This window comes from Petromyzon marinus, chromosome 36, assembly GCF_048934315.1.
Source record: "Petromyzon marinus isolate PM22_M1 ecotype Great Lakes invasive population chromosome 36, UKy_Petmar_22M1.pri1.0, whole genome shotgun sequence".
NCBI classification, from domain to species: domain Eukaryota; kingdom Metazoa; phylum Chordata; class Hyperoartia; order Petromyzontiformes; family Petromyzontidae; genus Petromyzon; species Petromyzon marinus.
The window spans coordinates 12,176,252-12,200,501 of NC_133702.1; the positions used below are offsets into that span (position 1 = coordinate 12,176,252).

Consider the following 24,250-nt stretch of genomic DNA (forward strand, 5'->3'; position numbering starts at 1 on the left):
TCTGTTTGTGACAGTTGTAGGTGCCACTGTCGTCTGTTTGTGACAGTTGTAGTTGCAACTGTTGTCTGTTTGTGACAGTTGTAGGTGCAACTGTTGTCTGTAACAGTTGTAGGTGCAACTGTTGTCTGTTTGTGACAGTTGTAGGTGCCACTGTCGTCTGTTTGTGACAGTTGTAGTTGCAACTGTCGTCTGTTTGTATCAGTTGTAGGTGCCACTGTGGTCTGTAACAGTTGTAGGTGTAACTGTTGTCTGTTTGTATTAGTTGTAGGTACAACTGTTGTCTGTTTGTATTAGTATTATTAACAGTTGTAGGTGCCACTGTGGTCTGTAACAGTTGTAGGGGGTGGCGAGGGCTAATGTGGTTGTCCGCGCGTGGTGGTCCACAGGGGCGGCGATGGAGCCACAGGACGGCAAGGAGCAACGCGGGGCGAGAGACGACAGAGAGGAGACGGACTGGACCTACACTGGTAAGGCGGAGCTCACGTGTGTGTGTGTGAGCGCGTGTGTGAGCGTGTGTGAGCGCGTGTGTGAGCGCGTGTGTGTGTGAGCGTGTGTGAGCGCGTGTGAGCGCGTGTGTGTGTGAGCGTGTGTGAGCGCGTGTGTGTGTGTGAGCGCGTGCGTGACCTCCTGCCAGGGGGCGTTCGACATTTCACGTGGCCTTGAAGTGCACGCAGCCTGGCACAGGCACCGTAGTGACGACACTGCCACTTAGTGGCGAATGGCGATTGTTGTTGTTGTTGTTGATGCGTGTGCACGTGTTGCATAGTGTCCACTTTGCCACTGTGGCATTGCGACGTCTCGTGAACGGCCTGCCCCAATCGGACAATTCGACGGCGATCCGAAACAAGTCCACTCGGCTACTCCTCAAGCAGTCGAATGGGGGATGTCAAATCTTGACGACATCAATGTGTTATCTGTTGCAATCCCCCTCCAAAAATACCACGGGAAAGTAGGAGGCGATGATGGTGGAGGGCACAGGTGGCAGATCTGCCAGGCTTCTCAGCCTTTCTTCTTCGGCCGGATAGAGGACGGGGGGGGGGGAGTAAAATGGGGGAGGCACGTCCTGGAGAAGATGTGGTGCTGGAGGATGTGGATCTGTGTGGACTTGCTGATGAGCGTTACCAGCGGTGTCGAGAATGGGCCTCTGTGGAGGACGCTGCGATGGGCGGTTGATCGATGCTCGCCAACAGCACTTGACCCCACGGTTAGCGAAAGGCTACACGGGATCTTTTGTCTGTTCGTGTGTGTGAGCGCCTGTGCGGTCACTTCACACAGCAGCCTCCACCCATGTGCATCCTCACCCCGCCCCTCGATCCCTCCCCCTCTCCCAGATGATGATGATGATAACGATGACAATCGATGTTCATAGATACTGATTTATGATGATGATTCATGGATAATGGATGTTGGTTGATGATCATGATGATGATGATCATCATAACGACGGATGACGGTAGACGTTGATGGGTGTGGAGGGATGTTGATGATGATGAGAAGATGGATGGCATTGGGTTAATGCTGCCCAAAACGGGACATCACCAAGTTTTGTGTGGAGCGATGTCGGATTGTCCCTGTGGGGTTTCCTGCGAGTTCTTCCGTTCCCTCGCGACGCGCGAGACGTGACTGGCAACGAACCCAACATCCGAGAAAGTTATTCGATTGGTAATTACACGAAGCAGCAACACCCCTCCCAGCACCCCCTCCGTGGCAAAGTAAAACCACAAACATGTCTGGGTCCTCCTGAGAAGTGATTGTTGAGAGCCTCGTGAGCCTCAGTGAGGAGTCTCGATGCTCTCCTGGTTTGAGCACGCGCCCAACGCGACTCTCACCTCGGATTGGTCGCCGCTCGCGACTCAATGGAACGCGACCACCACCACCACCAACCACCACCGTCGTCACCACCACCACGACCACCGTGACCACCACCGTCACCACCACCACCGTGACCACCACCGTCACCACCACCGTCACCACCGTCACCACCACCACCGTCACCACCACCACCGTCACCACCACCACCACCGTCACCACCACCACCGTCACCACCACCACCACCACCGTCACCACCACCACCACCACCGTCACCACCACCACCGTCACCACCAGCACCACCGTCACCACCACCACCACCGTCACCACCACCACCGTCACCACCACCACCGTCACAAAGGGCGTGAGAAGGGGCAAAGTTCACTCGTGGTGAGTCACTGTGCGGACGAGTGAGTGTCGTGGTGAGTCACACAGTGCCAGGTGAGTGAGTGTTGTGGTGAGTCATTGTGCAGGTGAGTGAGTGTAGTGGTGAGTCACTGTGCGGACGAGTGAGTGTCGTGGTGAGTCATTGTGCAGACGAGTGAGTGTCGTGGTGAGTCACTGTGCAGACGATTGAGTGTCGTGGTGAGTCACACAGTGCCAGGTGAGTGAGTGTCGTGGTGAGTCACTGTGCAGGTGAGTGAGTGTCGTGGTGAGTCACACAGTGCCAGGTGAGTGAGTGTCGTGGTGAGTCATTGTGCAGGTGAGTGTCGTGGTGAGTCACACAGTGCCAGGTGAGTGTCGTGGTGAGTCACTGTGCAGGTGAGTGAGTGTCGTGGTGAGTCACTGTGCAGGTGAGTGAGTGTCGTGGTGAGTCACTGTGCAGGTGAGTGAGTGTCGTGGTGAGTCACACAGTGCCAGGTGAGTGAGTGTCGTGGTGAGTCATTGTGCAGGTGAGTGAGTGTCGTGGTGAGTCACTGTGCAGGTGAGTGTCGTGGTGAGTCACTGTGCCAGGTGAGTGTGGATGTTGAGCTGCGCCTCACACCGCGTTGGTATGCAGCGCGGCGTCGTCGGCTGAGCCTCGCGGCCAACTTTCCTAATCCTCCGCACGCCTCTAATAGGATAGAGAAGATATTTGTTTATTTATTTATTTTCCCTGAAAACGTAATCCGTTTATAAAATACTGTCGAGAAAAGACAGCATTTGGCCTTGGGGAGTGGGCATGTGCCGAATGAAATAGGCAGCGTGTTCGTGACAGAGCTCGACAGGGTTTCGATGTGTTCCAAGCGCCACGTGTTTTTCCTGTGTCCGCTTTGAATCCTTAGTGTAGTCATTGCGGGAACAGCTCTAATAAGTACACCAGCCAGCCTCCTCCTCCTCCCTTCCCCCCCACCCCACACACCACTCACGTCTCAATTTCCCGGTCCGGATCCCGAAAATATTGCCATGAATGTCACTCCCATCACACCCTTATCACGCTCGTAGGGTTGCCACCTTCGTTATAGAGATAAAATGAAAACGGGACGCATCATAGCAGGAAGAAGACTCTCTCACACTATCAGAAGATGGAATGATCACCGCGTGTGGATGCATGGTCTAGGTTGGAGCGCCGTCGCCATCGGTGCTGCTGTTGCTGTGGTCGTTGTTACATAAGCGTGGAAGAGACGTAGATTTACTCGGACGTGGGAGCGGCTGTTACCGCTCACTAAAGAGATTGCGACGAATGAGGGAGTGCTTTTGGCTTCTGGTGTCCGCGGGTCGTGTGAGCGCTGGGCTCTCTCCGGGCGCCTCTGGTGTCCTCTCCTCTGTGGGAGGTCCAGTCCCGGTTCTCAGGTGGAGCGGCGAGTGGGATGATGGCCCTCAAATCCGGTCGCCAATAAAGACTTGCCACGGAGGACCCCATAATGCAGATCCATAGACGTACACAGAGAGCCACCGACTTCTATGGAGACCCGCGGTGGTGAGATGTTACCTACCTCGCCTGGTAGACAGGGGACGTGGGTTCGACCCCGACCCTGACGACCCGCTACCTATCTGGAGTCTGCGTGTCTCTATCTCCGGGTCGTCCGGAGTTTTCCCTCCACATTGAGAAACTTGAGTTTGAAGTGTTTGGCTGGTGCTATAAATGTCCACGTGATGATAAGCCGCTTCATTGGGCTATCACTTGTAGTAGTAGCCAGGTCGCGTCTGAGAAAGAGCTCTACAGCTAAGTGGGGCCTTACCTGGTACAATAAAAACAACAGTTTGGTTAGTTGTTGTCAACATCACGCCCGGCCGCCTTGTCTCCGAAGTGCTCATGTTGTACACACGGCAACCAGCTGCTGTGCTCATTTAATGCTGAGCCGAACTAGGCGCGGGCGGGCCCAGGACCGTTTAAAATATTATTTGTCTTCTTATTGGTCGCGCAGACCACTGCACAAAGACAAAGATCCCCCGTTTAGCCTCTAACAGACTGTCGGGGCAAGTGCTGTTAGTAGTAGCGAGTTGTAGCAGCAGCAGCTGCCACTGTGTGTCACAGTTGCAGAGTGTGTGACACACTCTGCCACTGTGTGTGTGTGTCACACTCTGCCACTGTGTGTCACAGTGGCAGAGTGTGTGTGTCACACTCTGCCACTGTGTGTGTCACAGTGGCAGAGTGTGTGTGTGTCACACTCTGCCACTGTGTGTGTCACAGTGGCAGAGTGTGTGTGTGTCACAGTGGCAGAGTGTGTGTGTCACACTCTGCCACTGTGTGTGTCACAGTGGCAGAGTGTGTGACACACTCTGCCACTGTGTGTGTCACAGTGGCAGAGTGTGTGTGTCACACTCTGCCACTGTGTGTGTCACACTCTGCCACTGTGTGTGTCACAGTGTGTGTCACACCCTGCCACTGTGACACACACAGAGTGGGGGGAGGGTGGCAGCACGCGCCCTCTCGAGCTCTGAGCCGAGAGGGACATTCGCTTTGATTTACGAGCGACGATCGCTTTTTGCACCACGCACGGAGGCGTCGCTCCCAGTGGGGATGACGACGACGACGACGAGGAGGAGGAGGAAGCTTGGGCCCCCGGGGCTCCGTTCACACGACGAGGGCGACACACGGGCGGCCTGGGAGTGGGTGGGGGCTGGGGCTGTGCTCGCACACGGTCGTGCACTGCTTGCCGGCCGCAATAGAAGTCGCCCCTTGGTCGTGGCGAAGAGGCGAGTGGGGCTTCACCGCGAGGGTGACGGCGAGAGGAAAGTGAGGGGGAGGAGGAGGGAGGTAGGGGAGGGAGGTAGGGGAGGGAGGTAGGGGAGGGAGGTAGGGGAGGGAGGTAGGGGAGGGAGGTAGGAGAGGGAGGTAGGGGAGGGAGGTAGGGTAAAGCGCCCGGCGACGCGAGTTCCATTCCCGCTCACGCCCGAGGCCAGTGACGAACATCTCAACGTGTACTGGCCCTCCCCTAGGTCATTTCAGCCTCAAATTAGTAGCTAGTGCAGTGTGTAAATCAGCACTGGGGAGGCGCTGCCTGCTGGCCGTGGTGCCGGCCACCCACCCCCTCGTGTGCCGTGTCCGCCTTCGAATGCGCTACTCGCAAACGGCACTCGCCCCATCTGGCCGTTAAAGGGCTGCACTTTGCAGTCCCCGGCACGAGGAGTTCCCAGCCCCCCCACCCCCCCCAATATTTCCGTCGTGATATATATATTTGTTTCTCTCTCTCCTCATTCACGGATGGGAATAATTCACAATCAATCATCATCGGCAGCAGCACCACCACCACCGTCACCACTTAGCAGCACCACCACCACCGTCACCACTTAGCAGCATCACCATCGTCACCACTTAGCAGCAGCAGCACCACCACCATCGTCACCACTTAGCACCACCACCATCGTCACCACTTAGCATCACCACCATCGTCACCACTTAGCACCACCACCATCGTCACCACTTAGCATCACCACCATCGTCACCACTTAGCACCACCACCATCGTCACCACTTAGCAGCAGCAGCATCACCGTCACCATTTAGCAGCAGCACCACCACCACCGTCACCACTTAGCAGCACCACCACCACCGTCACCACTTAGCAGCACCACCACCATCGTCACCACTTAGCAGCACCACCACCACCGTCACCACTTAGCAGCAGCAGCATCACCGTCACCACTTAGCAGCACCACCACCACCACCGTCACCACTTAGCAGCACCACCACCACCGTCACCACTTAGCAGCACCACCGTCACCACTTAGCAGCACCACCACCACCGTCACCACTTAGCAGCACCACCACCACCGTCACCACTTAGCAGCAGCAGCAGCCGCAGCCGTGGTGTATCGACTGCTGGGTGAAGGTCTATCCCCAGAGTCGTCGACTGCTGGGTGAAGGTCTATCCCCAGAGTCGTCGACTGCTGGGTGAAGGTCTATCCCCAGAGTCGTCGACTGCTGGGTGAAGGTCTATCCCCAGAGTCGTCGACTGCTGGGTGAAGGTCTATCCCCAGAGTCGTCGACTGCTGGGTGAAGGTCTATCCCCAGAGTCGTCGACTGCTGGGTGAAGGTCTATCCCCAGAGTCGTCGACTGCTGGGTGAAGGTCTATCCCCAGAGTCGTCGACTGCTGGGTGAAGGTCTATCCCCAGAGTCGTCGCGGTCTCTCACAGTTCATCGAGCGCCCCCATACTCGAGCTGACATCACGCCTCGCTCGCACGACGCGCTCGTTTAAGAAGCTTCCGTGGCACGTGGAGCGAAACGTCGGACATCGTGCCGAACGACACCGCGACGCGACCCCGAGAGGACAGCCGCAGAGCAGCACCCGCCCAGCGGTAGTCGACAAAGCATCATCATCATCATCAGCAGCAGCTGATGATGATGCTGATGATGCTTTGCTCCATCTTTTCGCTGGACGTCCTCCCTGGTTCTCAACGCCTTTGGCTCGGACTCTCATTATAATTATTATTCGTGACCCATCCGCCAAAAAAAAGAAAACCCCGTAAATATTTAAAGCCTTTTCCTTTCAAGGTCACGCGCTCTCGCTGCGACGAACGTGTTGCGTTGTGTTTTGTTATTTGTGTTTGTGCACCGCTGCCAATGCAGTGTCAACCAACATCATTTGTTTTAACTTTTAGCGACGCGTCCTGCCCATGTCCGCTTTACTTTCCTTAGCAGTCAATGTGCTCTGTGTGCTCCAATCCACGTGTCCCTCTCGCTGTATCTCAATGTGCTCATCATCGACACCCACTGCTAAGTGAAGAGCCATGTGATGATGTCTCTTTCCGCGCGCGTGTCTGTCAGTTTAACTCCAAGCATTCGCCTCCCCAACGCTCCTTTACGTACTTTTACACTCTTTTACCATTACATAATTAAATAATACTTATACTTTTTATTTTTTTTTATCACGTACAGCCCTTCATGAATCCACTGCTGGATGAAGGAATCCGCAAACCCCCCCGTCGCCGCCACCACATCTCTTGACATTGCCACGACAGCTATTGAATTTGGCCTTGCAGTCTCGCATGCAAGCACTGACCAGCCTCAAAAATCCTGCTTAGCGTCTGCGACATACATAGCGCGTGTGTATATATAGGGGGTTGGTTATAGACGGGCCGCACAGAGCAAATATTAAATATAGAATAAGATCAGTCAGAGGTGATCTCAAGTGAACGGCGCGCACTGGAGCGCTGTACGTATCGTATGCAAGCTGAACTTCTTTCGCACCGTACGTAGCAGACCGTTCTCATGGGAGATGCTTTGCACGGCGTTTTCCCGAGGTTAGAGGCGCAGCCCTGCAAGTTGCGGCGCGTGGTGGGGGGGGGGGGGGGCGGTGGCCCGCAACCTCGACCCGCGTGCGGTTCCACCGTCGGACGTGGAGGGACTCGCGCGCTGCGCGAACTCTTGTTGAGTCTCCTCCATCGTTTGATCCCCTCCCCCCCCCGCTCTCGTCAACCCTACCGCCTCTCTTCCCCGCACGGTTAAGCCGCTAAGTGAGCGCTGCCCGAGACCGTCGTTGAGGAGAGTGATTCTGCGAGAGGGGGTTTGGGTTAATTGTCTATCGAACGCTCGGCGCCACCGATTGTGCGTTGAGTTATTCCCGTGCCAGGGCCCCTCAGTTATCGCGCGCAGAGAACAGAGGCGGCGGGAGAGAGGGAGGGAGGGAGAGAAGATTAATAAATAAAAAGCGACGCCACGTGAAGATGTTTATTTTTCGGTGCATTTGTCAAGTTGATCGGTTTGTCGGGTTTACGCGTTGAGCCAAGGAGCGCGCGTGTAAGCGTGTGTGTGTGTAGGTATGTGTGTTTGTGTGTGTGTGCGTGTGTGTGTGTGTAGGCATGTGTGTTTGTGTGTGTGTGTAGGTATGTGTGTTTGTGTGTGTGTGCGTGTTTGTGTGTGTGTTTGTGTACGTGTGTAGGTATGTGTGTTTGTGTGCGTGTGTGTGTAGGTATGTGTGTTTGTGTGTGTGTGTAGGTATGTGTGTTTGTGTGTGTGTAGGTATGTGTGTTTGTGTGTGTGGGTCATGTAGCCCGCATGCCCAGCCACCGCATGCCGAAACAGCTTTTGTTTGGCCGGATTGAGGGGGCTAAGCGGGCGCGGCACGGGCTAGAGAAGAGATGGAGTGATGTGGTACAGGAGGACGTGGAGCTGAGTGGACTTGCCGATGACTGGTACCAGCGGTGTCAAGATCGGCCTCTGTGGAGGAGGCTCGTGAAGGATGCTACTGGGCAGTTGGAGGCAGTCGCCCTCCAACAACAACGGAGGGCGGAGGAGCGACGCTCACAACAGCGAGCGGAGCGCCGGGTGGCTAAAGCACAGCAGGTTGGCACAGTAGGGGGCACAGGTGGTGCATCAGCCAGTCATCTCAGTCAGTCGACCAGTGGCACCTGGGTCTGCCCCGTGACCTCCTGCCAGCGGGCGTTCGACACTTCACGTGGCCTCAGGGTGCACATAGCCTGGCACAAGCGTCGTGGTGACGTCACCGCCACTTAGTGGCGAATGGCGGTTGTTGTTGTGTGTGTAGGCATGTGTGTTTGTGTGTGTGTAGGTATGTGTGTTTGTATGTGTGTGTGCGTGTTTGTGTGTGTGTTTGTGTACGTGTGTGTGTTTGTGTGTGTTTGTGTGTGTGCGTGTGTTGTGTGTAGGTATGTGTGTGCGTGTTTGTATGTAGGTATGTGTGTGCGTGTTTGTTTGTAGGTATGTGTGTTTGTGTGTGTGCGTGTTTATGTGTGTTTGTGTGTGTGTAGGATATGTGTGTTTGTGTGTTTGTGTACGGTGCTATTTCAGGAATATTTTGATGTTTTTTTTCCTGTATTTTCTGTTTGCACAGTCACATAATCACTTTAAGATGTTTTCTTGTTCATGTTTTTGTTTGTTGCGGTTGCACCCGATTCAAGAGCCGAATGGCTCACAGGGCTATACCAAATACATTAACTATGGAAGTATGGAACTATGGTGCGTGTTTGTGTGTGTGTGTGTTTGTGTGTGTTTGTAGGTGTTTTTGTGTGTGTTTGTGTGTGTGTGTAGGTATGTGTGTTTGTGTGTGTGTGCGTGTTTGTGTGTGTGTAGGTATGTGTGTTTGTGTGTCTATTTGTGTGTAGGTATGTGTGTCTGTGTGTGTGTGTCTGTGTGTGTGGGGAGCAGTAGCGTAGTGGTTAGCGCGTTGCACTACTCACCTGGATACCCGGGTTCCATTCCCGCTCACAGCCAACACCAGTGACGATTATCTAAACCGGTTGTGTGCCTCTCCTAGGTAGACTCAGCCTCAAATGAGTACCTGGTGCGATGTGTAAACATCACCACTGGGGAGACAAAGGCGGCCGGGCGTGGTGTTCGCCATCCACCCCCTCGTGTGTCGTGCCGGCCTTAATAGGTGCTCGCTAACAGCACTTGTCCCAACAGTTTGTGCACAGACTGCCCTACATGAAATCATAACAGTCTGAACCACTGAACGGATTCCGCAGGATTGGAAGGATGCCCTGCACAGACTTAACAACTACAGGGGCATCTCACTCCTCAGTGAGATACTGGTAATGATAATTCAACATCGTCTTGCCAGGCACACTGAGAGGCTTGTAGAGCTCCATTGTGGTTTCAAGCCAGGGTGGTTCTGCACAGATGCAATATTTTCCGTCGATCTGCTACAACAGAGGTGTAGGAAAATCCAACAGGACCTACATCTCTGCTTTATTGATCTGGTCAAGGACTATGATACCATCAATAGGCTTGGTCTCTGGGTTGTACTTCATGCTTTGAGAGTCCGTGATTCTGTGCTCACCATCATTAAGGATCTTCATGATGGTGGGTAGAGCCTCGGGTAAATCTACGTGGACAGAGGATTCAGAGCCATTCCCTGTTCACTTTGGGGTGCGAGAGTGATATCCTCCGCATTTATTTAACATCATCTTTGACCGCGTAGTTCGAGAAGCTATCCATGTCTGTACCGGAATAATCTCCATTTGGTACAGATACAATGGGAGGCTGATCAATGCCCGGATGCAGTCGAGGGATGGCTCCCTATTGGTGAGTCTCACCGTGAGCACGGTGTAAAGCTGTAGAGTGTTCTGTTACGGGTACCCCGTGAAACTAAGACAAAGATCCTCCGTGCAGCCTAAACAGACTGTTGGGGGCAGTGCTGTTAGCAAGTAGCAGCTATGAAGGCCGGCACAGCACACGAAGGGGTGCGTGACCAGCACCACGCCCGGCCGCCTTTGTTTCCCCCGTGTTGATGTTTACACATCGCACCAGGTACTCATTTGCGGGGCTGAGTCGACCTAGGGGAGGCCCACGACCGGTTCAGATAATCGTCACTGGTGTTTGCCGTGAGCGGGACTCGAAGTCTGGTAGCCACGTGAAGTGTCGAAGGCTCGCTGAGAGGAGGTCATGGGGAAGATCTATGTGTCATGGGTTGGCTGACTAAGATGACTGGCAGATAAACCAGCTGTACTCCCCACTGTGCCAACTTGCCGCGTTTTATCCGCCCGGCACTCCGCTCGTTGTTGTGAGCGTCGCTCCTCTGCCCTCAGTCGTTGTTGTAGGGCGACTGCTTCCAATGTGTCCAGTAGCGTCCTTCAAGGTCCTCCTCTATAGAGGCCGCCCTTGACACCGCTAGTACCGGTCTTCGGCAAGTCCACTCAGCTCCACATCCTCCCGTATAGCATCAGCTCCATCTCACGCGCGCACACACACACACACACGTCACCACGGCCCTTGCGTCAGGCTAGGTGCACTTTAAGGCCACGTGACCCAGGTGCCACGGGTCGACTGACTGAGATGGCACCTGCCGTAGCGCTGTACACCAAAGTGGGCTCGTGTGTGAGGAAGATGTTTGCGCGGACGTTTCTTCGAGGGACGAACTCCTGACTTTTTGGGCCGCTCGGGAATGATCAGTCTCGGGTGACAAGTGCCGAAACACGTTTTTGGAATAATCACAAATGTAACTTACTAACAATCTGAATTTTCCAGCTGAGGTCCACCGAGTTATGTTGCTCTTTCTCAGAAGCGACCCGACCATCACGAATGATAGCTCAACGAAGTGGCCAGTCGCGTGGACGTTGACGCTAAACTTGGACGGGGGGATAAACCGGAGGACTCGGAGACAACAAATTCAATGTCGGAACGTCATCTCGGCCGATTGACAATTTTTTGTTCCACCCCAGATGAATCCAAGAGGTCACGTGCCGTGCGTACATGGCACGTGACCATCACGTTGCATGCACGATAATGGCACAGCCTTGTCGAGACCACCACCCCCCGCGCCCCAACAAACCTCCCACTCGAGTTGATTGACGTGGAGGCAGCAGTGCAACAGGGATACGACTGTGCACCGGATTCGTCCCCATGAGGACTCATCGGCGAGCCCCACCTTCAAAGCGACTCGTCGGCTGCCTCTCCTGGACAGCGCCGCCGCCGCCGCTGCTGCTGCTGATGATGATCGTCGCCAGGATAATGATCGTGATGATGGGAGGGCAGCAATCCATTAAAGCTCTGCCGTGAAGCCGCCAGCCAATTAACTCAACGAAATGGCAATTAGCATGAGCAGCCCGCGCGCGCGCGCGTGCGGTGGCAGCAGCGATGGCGAACAATGGGGGCTTGTGCGCATGCTTTGTAGCATATTTACATACACACACACTTTGTAATATATATACACACACACAGCTTATTTATGTATGTGATGGTTGTAAGCGGAGCGGGATGATGGATCTACAATTCTTATTATATCGTCGCGAGGACAGACAGCGTGGACAGAGCAGAACGGTGATGGATAGAGGCGCCGTAACCTACAGACGTACAAAGACAAAGATCTCCCGTATAGTCGTTACAGACGTTTGGGGCAAGGGCTGTTAGCGTGCAGCTATGAAGGCCGGAACGACACACGAGGGGCTGGGTGGCCAGCACCACGCCCGGTCGCCTTTGTCTCCCTCGTGGCGATGTTTACTACACACCGCACTCTTTACACTCCGAGGTGTGTGATAGTGCGCGCGCGTGTGCGTTTTGACAACGCAACGCAACGCAGAGCTGACGTTCCCCGGGCCCGCATGGGAAACGTCTCCTGCACGGTATCCATGCGGCTGCCTGTTCTTGTCGAGCGTTAATGAAGACAGCCAAGACGGGGGGGAGTGCTGAACTCTGAGCGCGCGAGCCGCATTATCAGGGCTCCTGTGATTGCACCTCGCGGCCCGATCCTCTCCCATATCGCGACACCCGGACGCACGGCCAGACGGAGGAGGTCACGGGCCCTCGCGCTCACCACTAAATTTCCCTCGGGATACCGGAGCCTTGTGCGTGTGCAGGCATGTGTGCAGGCGTGTGTGTGCAGGCGTGTGTGTGTGTGCCACGTGTGTACAGGCGTGTGTGCAGGCGTGTGTGCGAGCCACGTGTGTGTGTGTGTGCCGCGTGTGTGTGTGTGCGAGCCACGTGTGTGTGCAGGCGTGTGTGCGAGCCACGTGTGTGCAGGCGTGTGTGTGTGTGCAGGCGTGTGTGCAGGGGTGTGTGCGTGTGTGTGCGTGTGTGCGTGTGTGTGTGTGTACAGGCGTGTGTGCAGGGGTGTGTGCGTGTGTGTGCGTGTGTGTGTGTGCGTGTGTGTGTGTGTGTGCGTGTGTGTGCGAGCCACGTGTGTGCAGGCGTGTGTGCAGGCGTGAGTGCAGGCGTGTGTGCGCGCGACTCATACGTCTGAGCGATGGCCAAGCGCTGCGCTACGAACCAAGCTATCCGAGTTCGATTCCCGCTCAGGGCCATCAACACCAGTGACGATTACGTGAACCGGTCGTGGGCCTCCGCTATTTCGACACATCATCAAAATGAGTATCTGGCGCGGTGTGTAAACATCGCCACTGGGGAAACAAAGGCGGACGGCCGTGGTGCTGGCCACCCACCCCCTCGCGTGCCGTGCCGGCCTTCATAGATGCCCGCTAACAGCACTTGCACCAACAGTCTGTTAAGGATGTACGATAAATCTTTGTCTTTGTATTGCAGTGTACGAGACCCATACGTGTACACATACGTGTGTACACGTATGTACACACGTGCGTGTATCCACGTGACTGTGTTGGTGCGATCGTCTATCTTGGTACCCATGTGTGTTGATGCACACGCGTGTCAGCAGTGTATGTGTACACGTGTGTGCATACCGGGCTACATGTGGGACATTTGTCTTCATCCTGATTATTTGCCCAGTGTAGCATTAACAGACCGATGGGGCAAGTGCTGTTAGCGAGTAGCAGCACCTGATGAAGGCCGGCACGGCACGCGAGGGGGTGGGTGGCCAGCACCACCACGCTCGGCCGCCTTTGTCTCCCCGGCGGCGATGTTTACGCGCCGCACGAGGTGGCACCGTTGAGTCGACCTCGGGGATGCCCGGGACCGGCTCAGACATTCGTCGCTGGTGTTGGTGGCCGTGAGTGAGAATCGAACTCAGGCGGCTGGGTTCGTAGCGCAGCGTAGCGCTCCCCGCTCCGCAACACTTAGCGCTCTCACCCCAATTGTCTTTCTCTATATATACACTACTGTATATATATACAGTAGTGTATATATACTATTTATACTACTATACTATATATACTACTATATATAAACACGCGCGCACACACAGGCGCGCGCGCGTTTAGTGTGAGCGCGTAATCAACTGCACACCGGCGCCAGATTAATGGGGCCCCTTTCGCCTCCACACCTCGCCCACCCCCCGTCCCAGCAACCCCCCAGCCCACCAAACCTCCAACCCGCAAATTCCGATTACCTCCTAATTCATCCCATTGTTCATTAAAGCGGACTCGGAGGCAAACACGGCGATAAATAATGAAAAAAAAGCGTTCTCGTTTGTTGCTCACATGCTTTACCCCTTCTCCTCTCCACTCCCCCACACACACACACACACCCACACACACACACCCACACACACACCCACACACACCCACCCACACCCCCCCCACACACACCCACACACACACCCACACACACACCCACACACACACAGACACACACACACCCACACACACCCACCCACACCCCCCCCCACACACACCCACACCCCCCCACACACACACAGACACACCCACACATCCACACCCACCCACACACACCCCCCCCACACACACCCACACCCCCCCACACACACACAGACACACCCACACATCCACACCCCCCCACACACACACACAGACACACCCACACCCCCACACACACAGACACACCCCCACACACACACACACACAAAGATAAAAAAACAAAGATCCCCATATAGCCTTAACAGACTGTTGGGGCAAGTGCTGTTAGCGAGCACCTATGAAGGCCGGAACGGTACACGAGGGGGTGGGTGGCCAGCACCACGCCCGACCGCCTTTGTCTCCCTAGTGGCAATGTTTACACACCGCACCAGGTACTCATTTGAGGCTGAGTCGACCTAGGGGAGGCCCGGGACCGGTTCAGATAATCGTCACTGGTGTTGTCCGTGAGCGGGAATCGAACCCGGGTCACCAGGTTCATAGCGCAGCGTGCTAACCGCTACACTATCGCTCCCCACACCCCCCCACACACACACACACCCACACCCCCACACACACAGACACACCCACACCCCCACACACACACCCACACACACACCCACACACACACACATCCACACACGCCCCTCTGACCCCCCCGATATCGCGGGGCGAGTGAGAGGGGATCGCGGCCAGGGTTTAGGGTTGTGACATTTCGTTCGTGTTGACACCGGGCCAGCGTGAACACAAGCTCGCGTGCGTTATGTGGGCGCCACGGTGGCTTTGAGATATTAACTACCTCGCCTGGTACACAGGAGGTCGTGGGTTCGATCCCGACCCTGACGATACAAGTCTGGAGTCTGCGTCTCTCTCTCTCTCATCATCATCACGGTGGCTATGAGATGTTAACTACCTCACCTGGTACACAGGAGGTCGTGGGTTCGATCCCGACCCTGACGATACAAGTGTGGAGTCTGCGTCTCTCTCTCATCATCATCACGGTGGCTATGAGATGTTAACTACCTCGCCTGGTACACAGGAGGTCGTGGGTTCGATCCCGACCGGGCGCCTGCTGTTTATTTGTAGTTTTAGGTCTCTCTTTCTCGCTCTCTCTCCGTGCTCGTGCGGATTTGTCTCGGGGTTATCGGGTTTTCGCTTCACACTTAGAATCAACGTCACGCCTTCAGAGTATGTGGCTGCTATAAAATCCCACCTGATGATGATCATGATGATAAACCCACTTCGTTGAGCTACATCATTTGTGATTGCCAGGTCGCTTCGGAAAAAGAGATACCTAGCTCAGTGGACCTTACCTAGTAAAATAAAATTAAAAGTTAATTAAAAAAAACTAATTTAAACGCTGAACATGTTGTTCTGTTGTTCTGTTGTTGTTGTTGTTGTTCTGATTTCACGCCAAGTGGCCGCTACCGCCCCACGTGCGAGGTGCGATGATGAGAACGGCGCCCCTGTTGGGGACCGCGGATCTGCAGCCACACGCGGCGTTCAAAACGATCCGTAATTAATTGGAGTCTCGAACACGACGACACAGGGGGAGGGGGGCTAGGGGGAGGGCGAGGGGGGCTAGGGGGAGGGGGCGAGGGGGGCTAGGGGGAGGGGGGCTAGGGGGGCTTGAGGGAGGGGGGCTAGGGGGAGGGCGAGGGGGGCTAGAGGGAAGGGGGCTAGGGGGAGGGCGAGGGGGGCTAGGGGGAGGGCGAGGGGGGCTAGAGGGAAGGGGGCTAGGGGGAGGGGGGCGAGGAGGGCTAGGGGGAGGGCGAGGGGGGCTAGAGGGAGGAGGGCTAGAGGGAGGGCGAGGGGGGCGAGGGGGGCTAGGGGGGCTATGGGGAAGGGGGGTTGCAGCTGCGCTACGCGTGGAGGCGGTCGTGGTGAGCAACACGACGGACCGACCCCACCGGTTCGACGCGAATCGCGGACAAATGTGGCGAGGTTCTTCACTTGCGCACGGGTCGTGCCTTGCGGGGTCACGTGTGGGTTCCTCTCCCACTTATTCCAAGACACGTATGGCGCGAAAGAAGTTCAACGTACGCATATACAGAGGAGGAGGCCCCTCTCTTGGGCTGACTCTCGTGGAGGCCCCCATCCGCCGACAGTGGCGTGAGTCAGAAATTGCAGGGCTGCGCCGCTACCTCTGCCGGGCATGGTGAAGTTCCTGATCCGTGTGGCATTCGCTCCGCGTTTGCTTCCGCCGGTGTCCGTGTGTAGCGGTTAGCGCGCTCCGCTACGAACCTGGCGACCCGAGTTCGATTCCCTCTCACGGCCACCAACACCAGTGACGATTATCTGAGCCGGTACTGGGCCTTCCCAAGGTCGACTCGGCCTCAAAATGAGTGCCTGGTGCGGTGTGTAAACATCGTCACGAGGGAGACAAAGGCGGTCGGGCGTGGTGATGGCCTCCCACCTCCTCGTGTGCCGTGCCGGGCTTCGTAGGTTCTCCTCGCCAACAGCACTTGCCCCCACAAGTCAACCAAGGCTACACGGGGGATCTTTGTCCTTGTGTGTGTTTCGTGCTGGCGTGTGGCGGAGTCTTATGTTGCGTGCAGATGTAGCACAATGGGTTGTTCCAGCGCTTCGCTACAAACCAACAACCCTGAGATCGATCCCCCACTCACGGTCCAACATCAATTCGCGAATGTCTGAACAGGTGCCGGGCATCCGTTGTGTGGACAATAACCTCCAACGAGTCGCTGGTTCGGTGCGTAATTATCAGCGCTGGGGACATAGAGGCGACACGCTCGTGGTGCTCACCACCCACCCGCTCCCACGAGTTTGCAACAGTGCCGAGCTTCATAGGCCGCTACTCGCTCATAACAGCACTTGCCCCGACAGTCGAAATCCTATTCGGGGCATCTTTCTTTTGCCTTTGTCTGCTTTGTGTTGTGTGGTCAGTATGTCGGGCGTCTGGAATATCTGGCAGCGTAGAGTCACGATGTGGACCATCCAATTAATCACGGACATTCAAATCGCCGCTATTGATGTCTGCAAACTCACATGAAGCTTTGGCCTGCCCGGGCAATTCAATTATTGATATGAAAAAAGATAAATCTTCATTTAAAATTGAGGAGCCGAACCTTTACTCCAACCCCGATGTTTAACCTTCTAACTTAACGACAAAATCCCTCTCGTATTAATATCTAAAATGCATTTGCTGGCATAATTTGATTCCTGATGTCAACCATTGATTCGCTGATGATATGGATTTGTGATTAAATGTCACGTGTCGCGCTCACACGAAGATGGGTGCCGCCGCCGTCGCCGGACCGACGAACCCAACGCGAACTCACGCGCAGACAAAGCTCCCCCGTGTAGCCCCCAATAGACCGCTGGGGCAAGTGCTGTGAGCGAGCACCGATGGAGGCTGGCACTGTGGCACACGAGGGGGTGGGTGGGCCTCCACCACCCACCACGCCCGGCCGCCTTTGAATTCCGAGTAGCCGTGTTTACACACCGCGCCAAGTACTCATTTTAGGCTGGGTCGACCTAGGGGAGGGCCCGGGACCGGTTCAGATAATCGTCACTGGTGCCGGTGGCCGCGTGCGGGAATCCAACCCGGGTCGCAGGGGGGAGGGGGTTCGTATCGCAGCGTCACGTGAGCCGCTGCACCACCACGACCCAATGGTGGTGCAGCTATTGAGGGTGTGTCAGTGGTGCAGCTATCGAGGGTGTGTCAGTGGTGCAGCTATCGAGGGTGTGTCAGTGGTCCAGCTATCGAGGGTGTGTCAGTGGTGCAGCTATCGAGGGTGTGTCACTGGTGCAGCTATCGAGGGTGTGTCAGTGGTGCAGCTATCGAGGGTGTGTCAGTGGTGCAGCTATCGAGGGTGTGTCAGTGGTGCAGCTATCGAGGGTGTGTCAGTGGTGCAGCTATCGAGGGTGTGTCAGTTGTGCAGCTGTTGGGGGTGTGTCAGTGGTGCAGCTATTGAGGGTGTGTCAGTGGTGCAGCTATTGAAGGTGTATCAGTGGTGCAGCTATCGAGGGTGTGTCAGTGGTGCAGCTATCGAGGGTGTGTCAGTGGTGCAGCTATCGAGGGTGTGTCAGTGGTGCAGCTATAGAGGGTGTGTCAGTGGTGCAGCTATCGAGGGTGTGTCAGTGGTGCAGCTATCGAGGGTGTGTCAGTGGTGCAGCTATCGAGGGTGTGTCAGTGGTGCAGCTGTTGGGGGTGTGTCAGTGGTGCAGCTATTGAGGGTGTGTCAGTAGTGCAGCTGTTGGGGGTGTGTCAGGTCTGCAGCTATTGAGGGTGTGTCAGTGGTGCAGCTATCGAGGGTGTGTCAGTGGTGCAGCTATCGAGGGTGTGTCAGTGGTGCAGCTGTTGGGGGTGTGTCAGTGGTGCAGCTATTGAGGGTGTGTCAGTGGTGCAGCTATTGAGGGTGTGTCAGTGGTGCAGCTATCGAGGGTGTGTCAGTGGTGCAGCTGTTGGGGGTGTGTCAGTGGTGCAGCTATTGAGGGTGTGTCAGTGGTGCAGCTATTGAGGGTGTGTCAGTGGTGCAGCTGTTGGGGGTGTGTCAGTGGTGCAGCTATCGAGGGTGTGTCAGTGGTGCAGCTATCGAGGGTGTGTCAGTGGTGCAGCTATCGAGGGTGTGTCAGTGGTGCAGCTGTTGGGGGTGTGTCAGTGGTGCAGCTATCGAGGGTGTGTCAGTGGTGCAGCTATCGAGGGTGTGTCAGTGGTGCAGCTGTTGGGGGTGTGTCAGTGGTGCAGCTATCGAGGGTGTGTCAGTGGTGCAGCTGTTGGGGGTGTGTCAGTGGTGCAGCTATTGAGGGTGTGTCAGTGGTGCAGCTATTGAGGGTGTGTCAGTGGTGCAGCTGTTGGGGGTGTGTCAGTGGTGCAGCTATTGAGGGTGTGTCAGTGGTGCACCTGTTGGGGGTGTGTCAGTGGTGCAGCTATCGAGGGTGTGTCAGTGGTGCAGCTATCGAGGGTGTGTCAGTGGTGCAGCTATTGAGGGTGTGTTAGTGGTGCAGCTGTTGGGGGTGTGTCAGTGGTGCAGCTGTTGGGGGTGTGTCAGTGGTGCAGCTATTGAGGGTGTGTCAGTGGTGCAGCTGTTGGGGGTGTGTCAGTGGTGCAGCTATTGAGGGTGTGTCAGTGGTGCAGCTATTGAGGGTGTGTCAGTGGTGCAGCTATCGAGGGTGTGTCAGTGGTGCAGCTATTGGGGGTGTGTCAGTGGTGCAGCTATCGAGGGTGTGTCAGTGGTGCAGCTATTGAGGGTGTGTCAGTGGTGCAGCTATCGAGGGTGTGTCAGTTGTGCAGCTATTGAGGGTGTGTCAGTGGTGCAGCTGTTGGGGGTGTGTCAGTGGTGCAGCTGTTGGGGGTGTGTCAGTGGTGCAGCTGTTGGGGGTGTGTCAGTGGTGCAGCTGCACCAGCCAAGGCACGCCCCTGCTCCGACTGAGGCATGTCCGTGGCACCATCGCTCCACCGCGATTGGAGCCAATGCTGGACATGGGCGATGGCTCCGATTGTTGACGATTGTAGCTGCAGCCAAAGGGCTACGGGACGCATCTCAGAGAGAGAAATCTTCGGCCGCCGAGGGAGACGGAGCGATAAAATCACGAGAGATGGAGACGACGGGGGGGGGGGGGGGGTGGTGGTGGCGTGGCTGCACTTCATCCAGCAGTGGATAGACCGTGGCTGCTGATGAAAGTCAGATTGCAAGGTATTAGCCATCAATAGAACGAGGTCGAATTTGAACAACCCCCTCCCCCATACAATGATCCCCTAATCCCAAATTAGACATTGTGTGTATATATAAAAAGTGTAAATAATTAATGAATGCACGCCGTCCCGATGCCACACACAAGTGATAATGAATCTCTGTGGGCCCCCTGCCTGCCTTGCTACGCGACGGTGATTGATGGTGGAATGAGCGACACGTGGGGAAAGGGGGGGGGGGGATGTAGTGGGGGGAAGGGGGGGATGCAGTGGGGGGAAGGGGGGTGTAGTGGGGTGTAGTGGGGGGAACGGGGGTGTAGTGGGGTGTAGTGGGGGGAAGGGGGGGATGTAGTGGGGGGAAGGGGGGGATGTAGTGGGGGGAAGGGGGGTGTAGTGGGGTGTAGTGGGGGGAAGGGGGGTGTAGTGGGGGGAAGGGGGTGTAGTGGGGTGTAGTGGGGGAAAGGGGGGGGATGTAGTGGGGGGAAGGGGGGGATGTAGTGGGGGGAAGGGGGGGATGTAGTGGGGGGAAGGGGAGGTGTAGTGGGGGCGAAGGGTGGTGTAGTTGGGTGTGCAGGGGGGTGTGATGGGGGGAGGTGGGGTGTAGTGGGGGTGTAGTGGGGGGGAGGGGGTGTGGTGGGGGGACAGGTTATAGTGGGAGGGAAGGGGTGTAGTGGAGGGGGCTGTAGTGGAGGGGGGGGGGCGTGGGAGCTCCGTCCCCGTGTATGGATCCTATTCGCTCGTCATAGACGTTCAGGCGGTTGTGTGAAAAGGTCGGATAAGGGAACGTCGAGAGAAACAACGTCCAGTGACACCACCACCACCACCACGAGGGCACGGCACACCGACTCGGGGGAGAGAGCGAGGGAGACGCACAGAGAGAGAGAGAGAGGGACCGGCAACCTTCACCAATACTTGACAACGGAGGGCCTTCTGCCACGAGTCTCACGACCGGGCTGGCATTTATGTCTGGATTTATGTCTGCATGCTGAACTTCTTTCGCGCCGTACTTAGTGTCCAACCGTGCCAATCGGAGGTGCGGTGGAATGCACAACGAACTAAACACACACCAACGATACTCTTTGGTTCTTTCGGTAAAGTCACGTAGGTAGCAAAATAATAATAGATCACGACGTCTCGATCGAAACACAAGCAATCGTCATCAGGTGGGACAGACACAGCATGGATTCCTGCATTCACCAAAACTTCAAATCACCAAAAAAAACTGTTCTAAAGAAATGAGTTCATCAATCTAGATGATGATCATTTAAAAGCGCCACAGCTCCCAGTAGGCTTCCTAATATCGGCAGGAAGAGGCGTTCCAGACGGCCGCAGAAGCGCGTCTGAAAGCGCCACGCGATGCGGTGACCGCCACCGTCGTCTGTGTGAGATGGCAGCAGCCAGGAGCAGCAGCAGCAGCAGTCGCTGCTACTACTGCTGCTGCTGCTGTTGCAGCGAGGATGACCACGGGAGATCACGTGGTGATGGTTCAGGCTCCTCGAAGAGACCAGCGAGGCGCATCGCGGCTCGCTCGTGGCAAGCAAATGAACCAGCAATGCGAACTTGGCTTCTGGAGGGAGGTTGGTTTTACACGAGCGACGGGACGTGCCGATTTAGATGTCACCGTTCTGAACATCCACATCAACGATGCGCTGATTGAAAAACAAGAATAGGGTTGTTTCCTTCCTGTTAATACAACAGCAGCTGTGTCAAGATGTTCAAACAACAAATCGATATTTTCTGCGAGGCATCACGTCTGCATTAACCACACAGACTTCTTCTGGCAAAACATGCAAACAAACGTGGCTCTGATAATTATCATAATTAATTATAATCAATGCATTGTCTTTGTAACTGATTGCCCTACATAGCAGACATCATTCTGCATGGCCTTGTCTCACCAGTGTCAGACCAGAGAACGCCGAAAGACGAACAGCACAGAGCATTTTGACCACAAGTATTGTGGTTAATGCACGCATGATTCCTTGTAAAACGATTTCAGTTTTGTTGCCAGAAAAAAAGTGGAAAAACCCTATTATTATTATATGTTGGTACTGGCAAAGGAGGTCTAATGGAGTACAGAGCATATTTTGTAGCGTGTGTGGTTAATGCAGTCAACTTGATGCCTTGCACAAGGTATAAGTTTGGTGTTTGGACATCTTAACACATGTTTTACTGCCAGAAAGGGTAACAATCTATTCTTATTTTTCATAATTTTTTTTTATTTAGAATTAACTCTTGCACTGCCCTGTTAATCACAATTTGTTTTCCCAAGAAAGCCTCGCTGAGTCCCAAGACTCTTTGTGAGTCGGGAGGGTCCTGGCGGGTCGTGGGGGCGATTATCGTGCTGTGTCAATTGGAGCCGTGGCGTAACTCGGTCAACACAGTCAACACAGTTAACTCGGTCAACACAGTCAACTCGGTCAACACGGAGTCGTGGTGTAACACGGTCAACACAGTCAACTCGGTCAACACGGAGTCGTGGTGTAACACGGTCAACACAGTCAACACAGTCAACTCGGTCAACACAGTCAACTCGGTCAACACAGTCAACACAGTCAACTCGGTCAACACAGTCAACTCGGTCAACACGGAGTCGTGGTGTAACACGGTCAACACAGTCAACACAGTCAACTCGGTCAACACAGTCAACTCGGTCAACACAGTCAACACGGAGTCGTGGTGTAACACAGTCAACACAGTGAACACGGAGTCGTGGTGTAACACGGTCAACACAGCCAACACAGTTAACACGGAGTCGTGGTGTAACACGGTCAACACAGTCAACACGGAGTCGTGGTGTAACACGGTCAACACAGTCAACACAGTTAACACGGAGTCGTGGTGTAACACGGTCAACACAGTCAACACGGTCAACACGGAGTCGTGGTGTAACACAGTCAACACAGTGAACACGGAGTCGTGGTGTAACTCGGTCAACACGCCCGCACTAATAACCAGGGGGCGCCCGGCTTGATTCCATGGTAGTCAACCACCTCTTGCAACGACAGCAATTGGGAGGAACGCGCCACCAACCCCCTGCTAACGTGCAGCCATCGCTAACCCCTGGCGCTTCGATCGCCGCATTCCGTGCAATTAAAAAAGAAAGCCAAAGCCACTTGTGAATAATTCAAGAAAAAGTTAAAAGTGCGGTTATTTTCTGTTAAATTCGTTCCAGAAATAGAAATTGCAACGCGCGAAATACGTGCGGAGGAGTGATTGCTGAGTGTGCGGTCATTTGAGTAATTGAAATATAATCACTGATGGCCACGAATTTCTCTCTCTCTCTCTTGCCACAATGAATGAATGTCCAATGTGTGTGTGTGGTCGTGTCTCTCTCTTGCCACAATGTGTGTGGTCGTGTCTCTCTCTCGCCACAATGTGTGTGTGTGGTCGTGTCTCTCTCTTGCCACAATGTGTGTGTGTGGTCGTGTCTCTCTCTCGCCACAATGTGTGTGTGTGGTCGTGTCTCTCTCTTGCCACAATGTGTGTGTGTGGTCGTGTCTCTCTCTCGCCACAATGTGTGTGTGTGTGGTCGTGTCTCTCTCTTGCCACAATGTGTGTGTGTGGTCGTGTCTCTCTCTCGCCACAATGTGTGTGTGTGGTCGTGTCTCTCTCTTGCCACAATGTGTGTGTATGGTCGTCTCTCTCTCGCCACAATGTGTGTGTGTGGTCGTGTCTCTCTCTTGCCACAATGTGTGTGTGTGGTCGTGTCTCTCTCTCGCCACAATGTGTGTGTGTGGTCGTGTCTCTCTCTCGCCACAATGTGTGTGTGTGGTCGTGTCTCTCTCTCGCCACAATGTGTGTGTGTGGTCGTGTCTCTCTCTCGCCACAATGTGTGTGTGGTCGTGTCTCTCTCTTGCCACAATGTGTGTGTGTGGTCGTGTCTCTCTCTCGCCACAATGTGTGTGTGTGGTCGTGTCTATCTCTTGCCACAATGTGTGTGTGTGGTCGTGTCTCTCTCTCGCCACAATGTGTGTGTGTGGTCGTGTCTCTCTCTTGCCACAATGTGTGTGTGTGGTCGTGTCTCTCTCTCGCCACAATGTGTGTGTGGTCGTGTCTCTCTCTCGCCACAATGTGTGTGTGTGGTCGTGTCTCTCTCTCGCCACAATGTGTGTGTGGTCGTGTCTCTCTCTTGCCACAATGTGTGTGTGTGGTCGTGTCTCTCTCTCGCCACAATGTGTGTGTGTGGTCGTGTCTCTCTCTCGCCACAATGTGTGTGTGTGGTCGTGTCTCTCTCTCGCCACAATGTGTGTGTGTGGTCGTGTCTCTCTCTTACCACAATGTGTGTGTGTGGTCGTGTCTCTCTCTTACCACAATGTGTGTGTGTGGTCGTGTCTCTCTCTCGCCACAATGAATGAATGTCCAATGTGTGTGTGTGGTCGTGTCTCTCTCTCGCCACAATGTGTGTGTGTGGTCGTGTC

General features: G+C 55.0%; 1 protein-coding gene across 2 annotated transcripts in view; it reads left to right on the forward strand.

Moving 5' to 3' along the window:
• The window catches only part of LOC116949266 (receptor-type tyrosine-protein phosphatase gamma-like), a 574,019-nt gene that overhangs the window by 66,432 nt on the left and 483,337 nt on the right, over nt 1–24,250 (forward strand). For both annotated transcript variants that reach the window (XM_032966362.2, XM_032966363.2), the window contains exon 2: nt 387–467. In XM_032966362.2, coding sequence (XP_032822253.1) covers nt 387–467 — 81 coding nt within the window. The remainder of the gene's footprint in view (nt 1–386; nt 468–24,250) is intronic.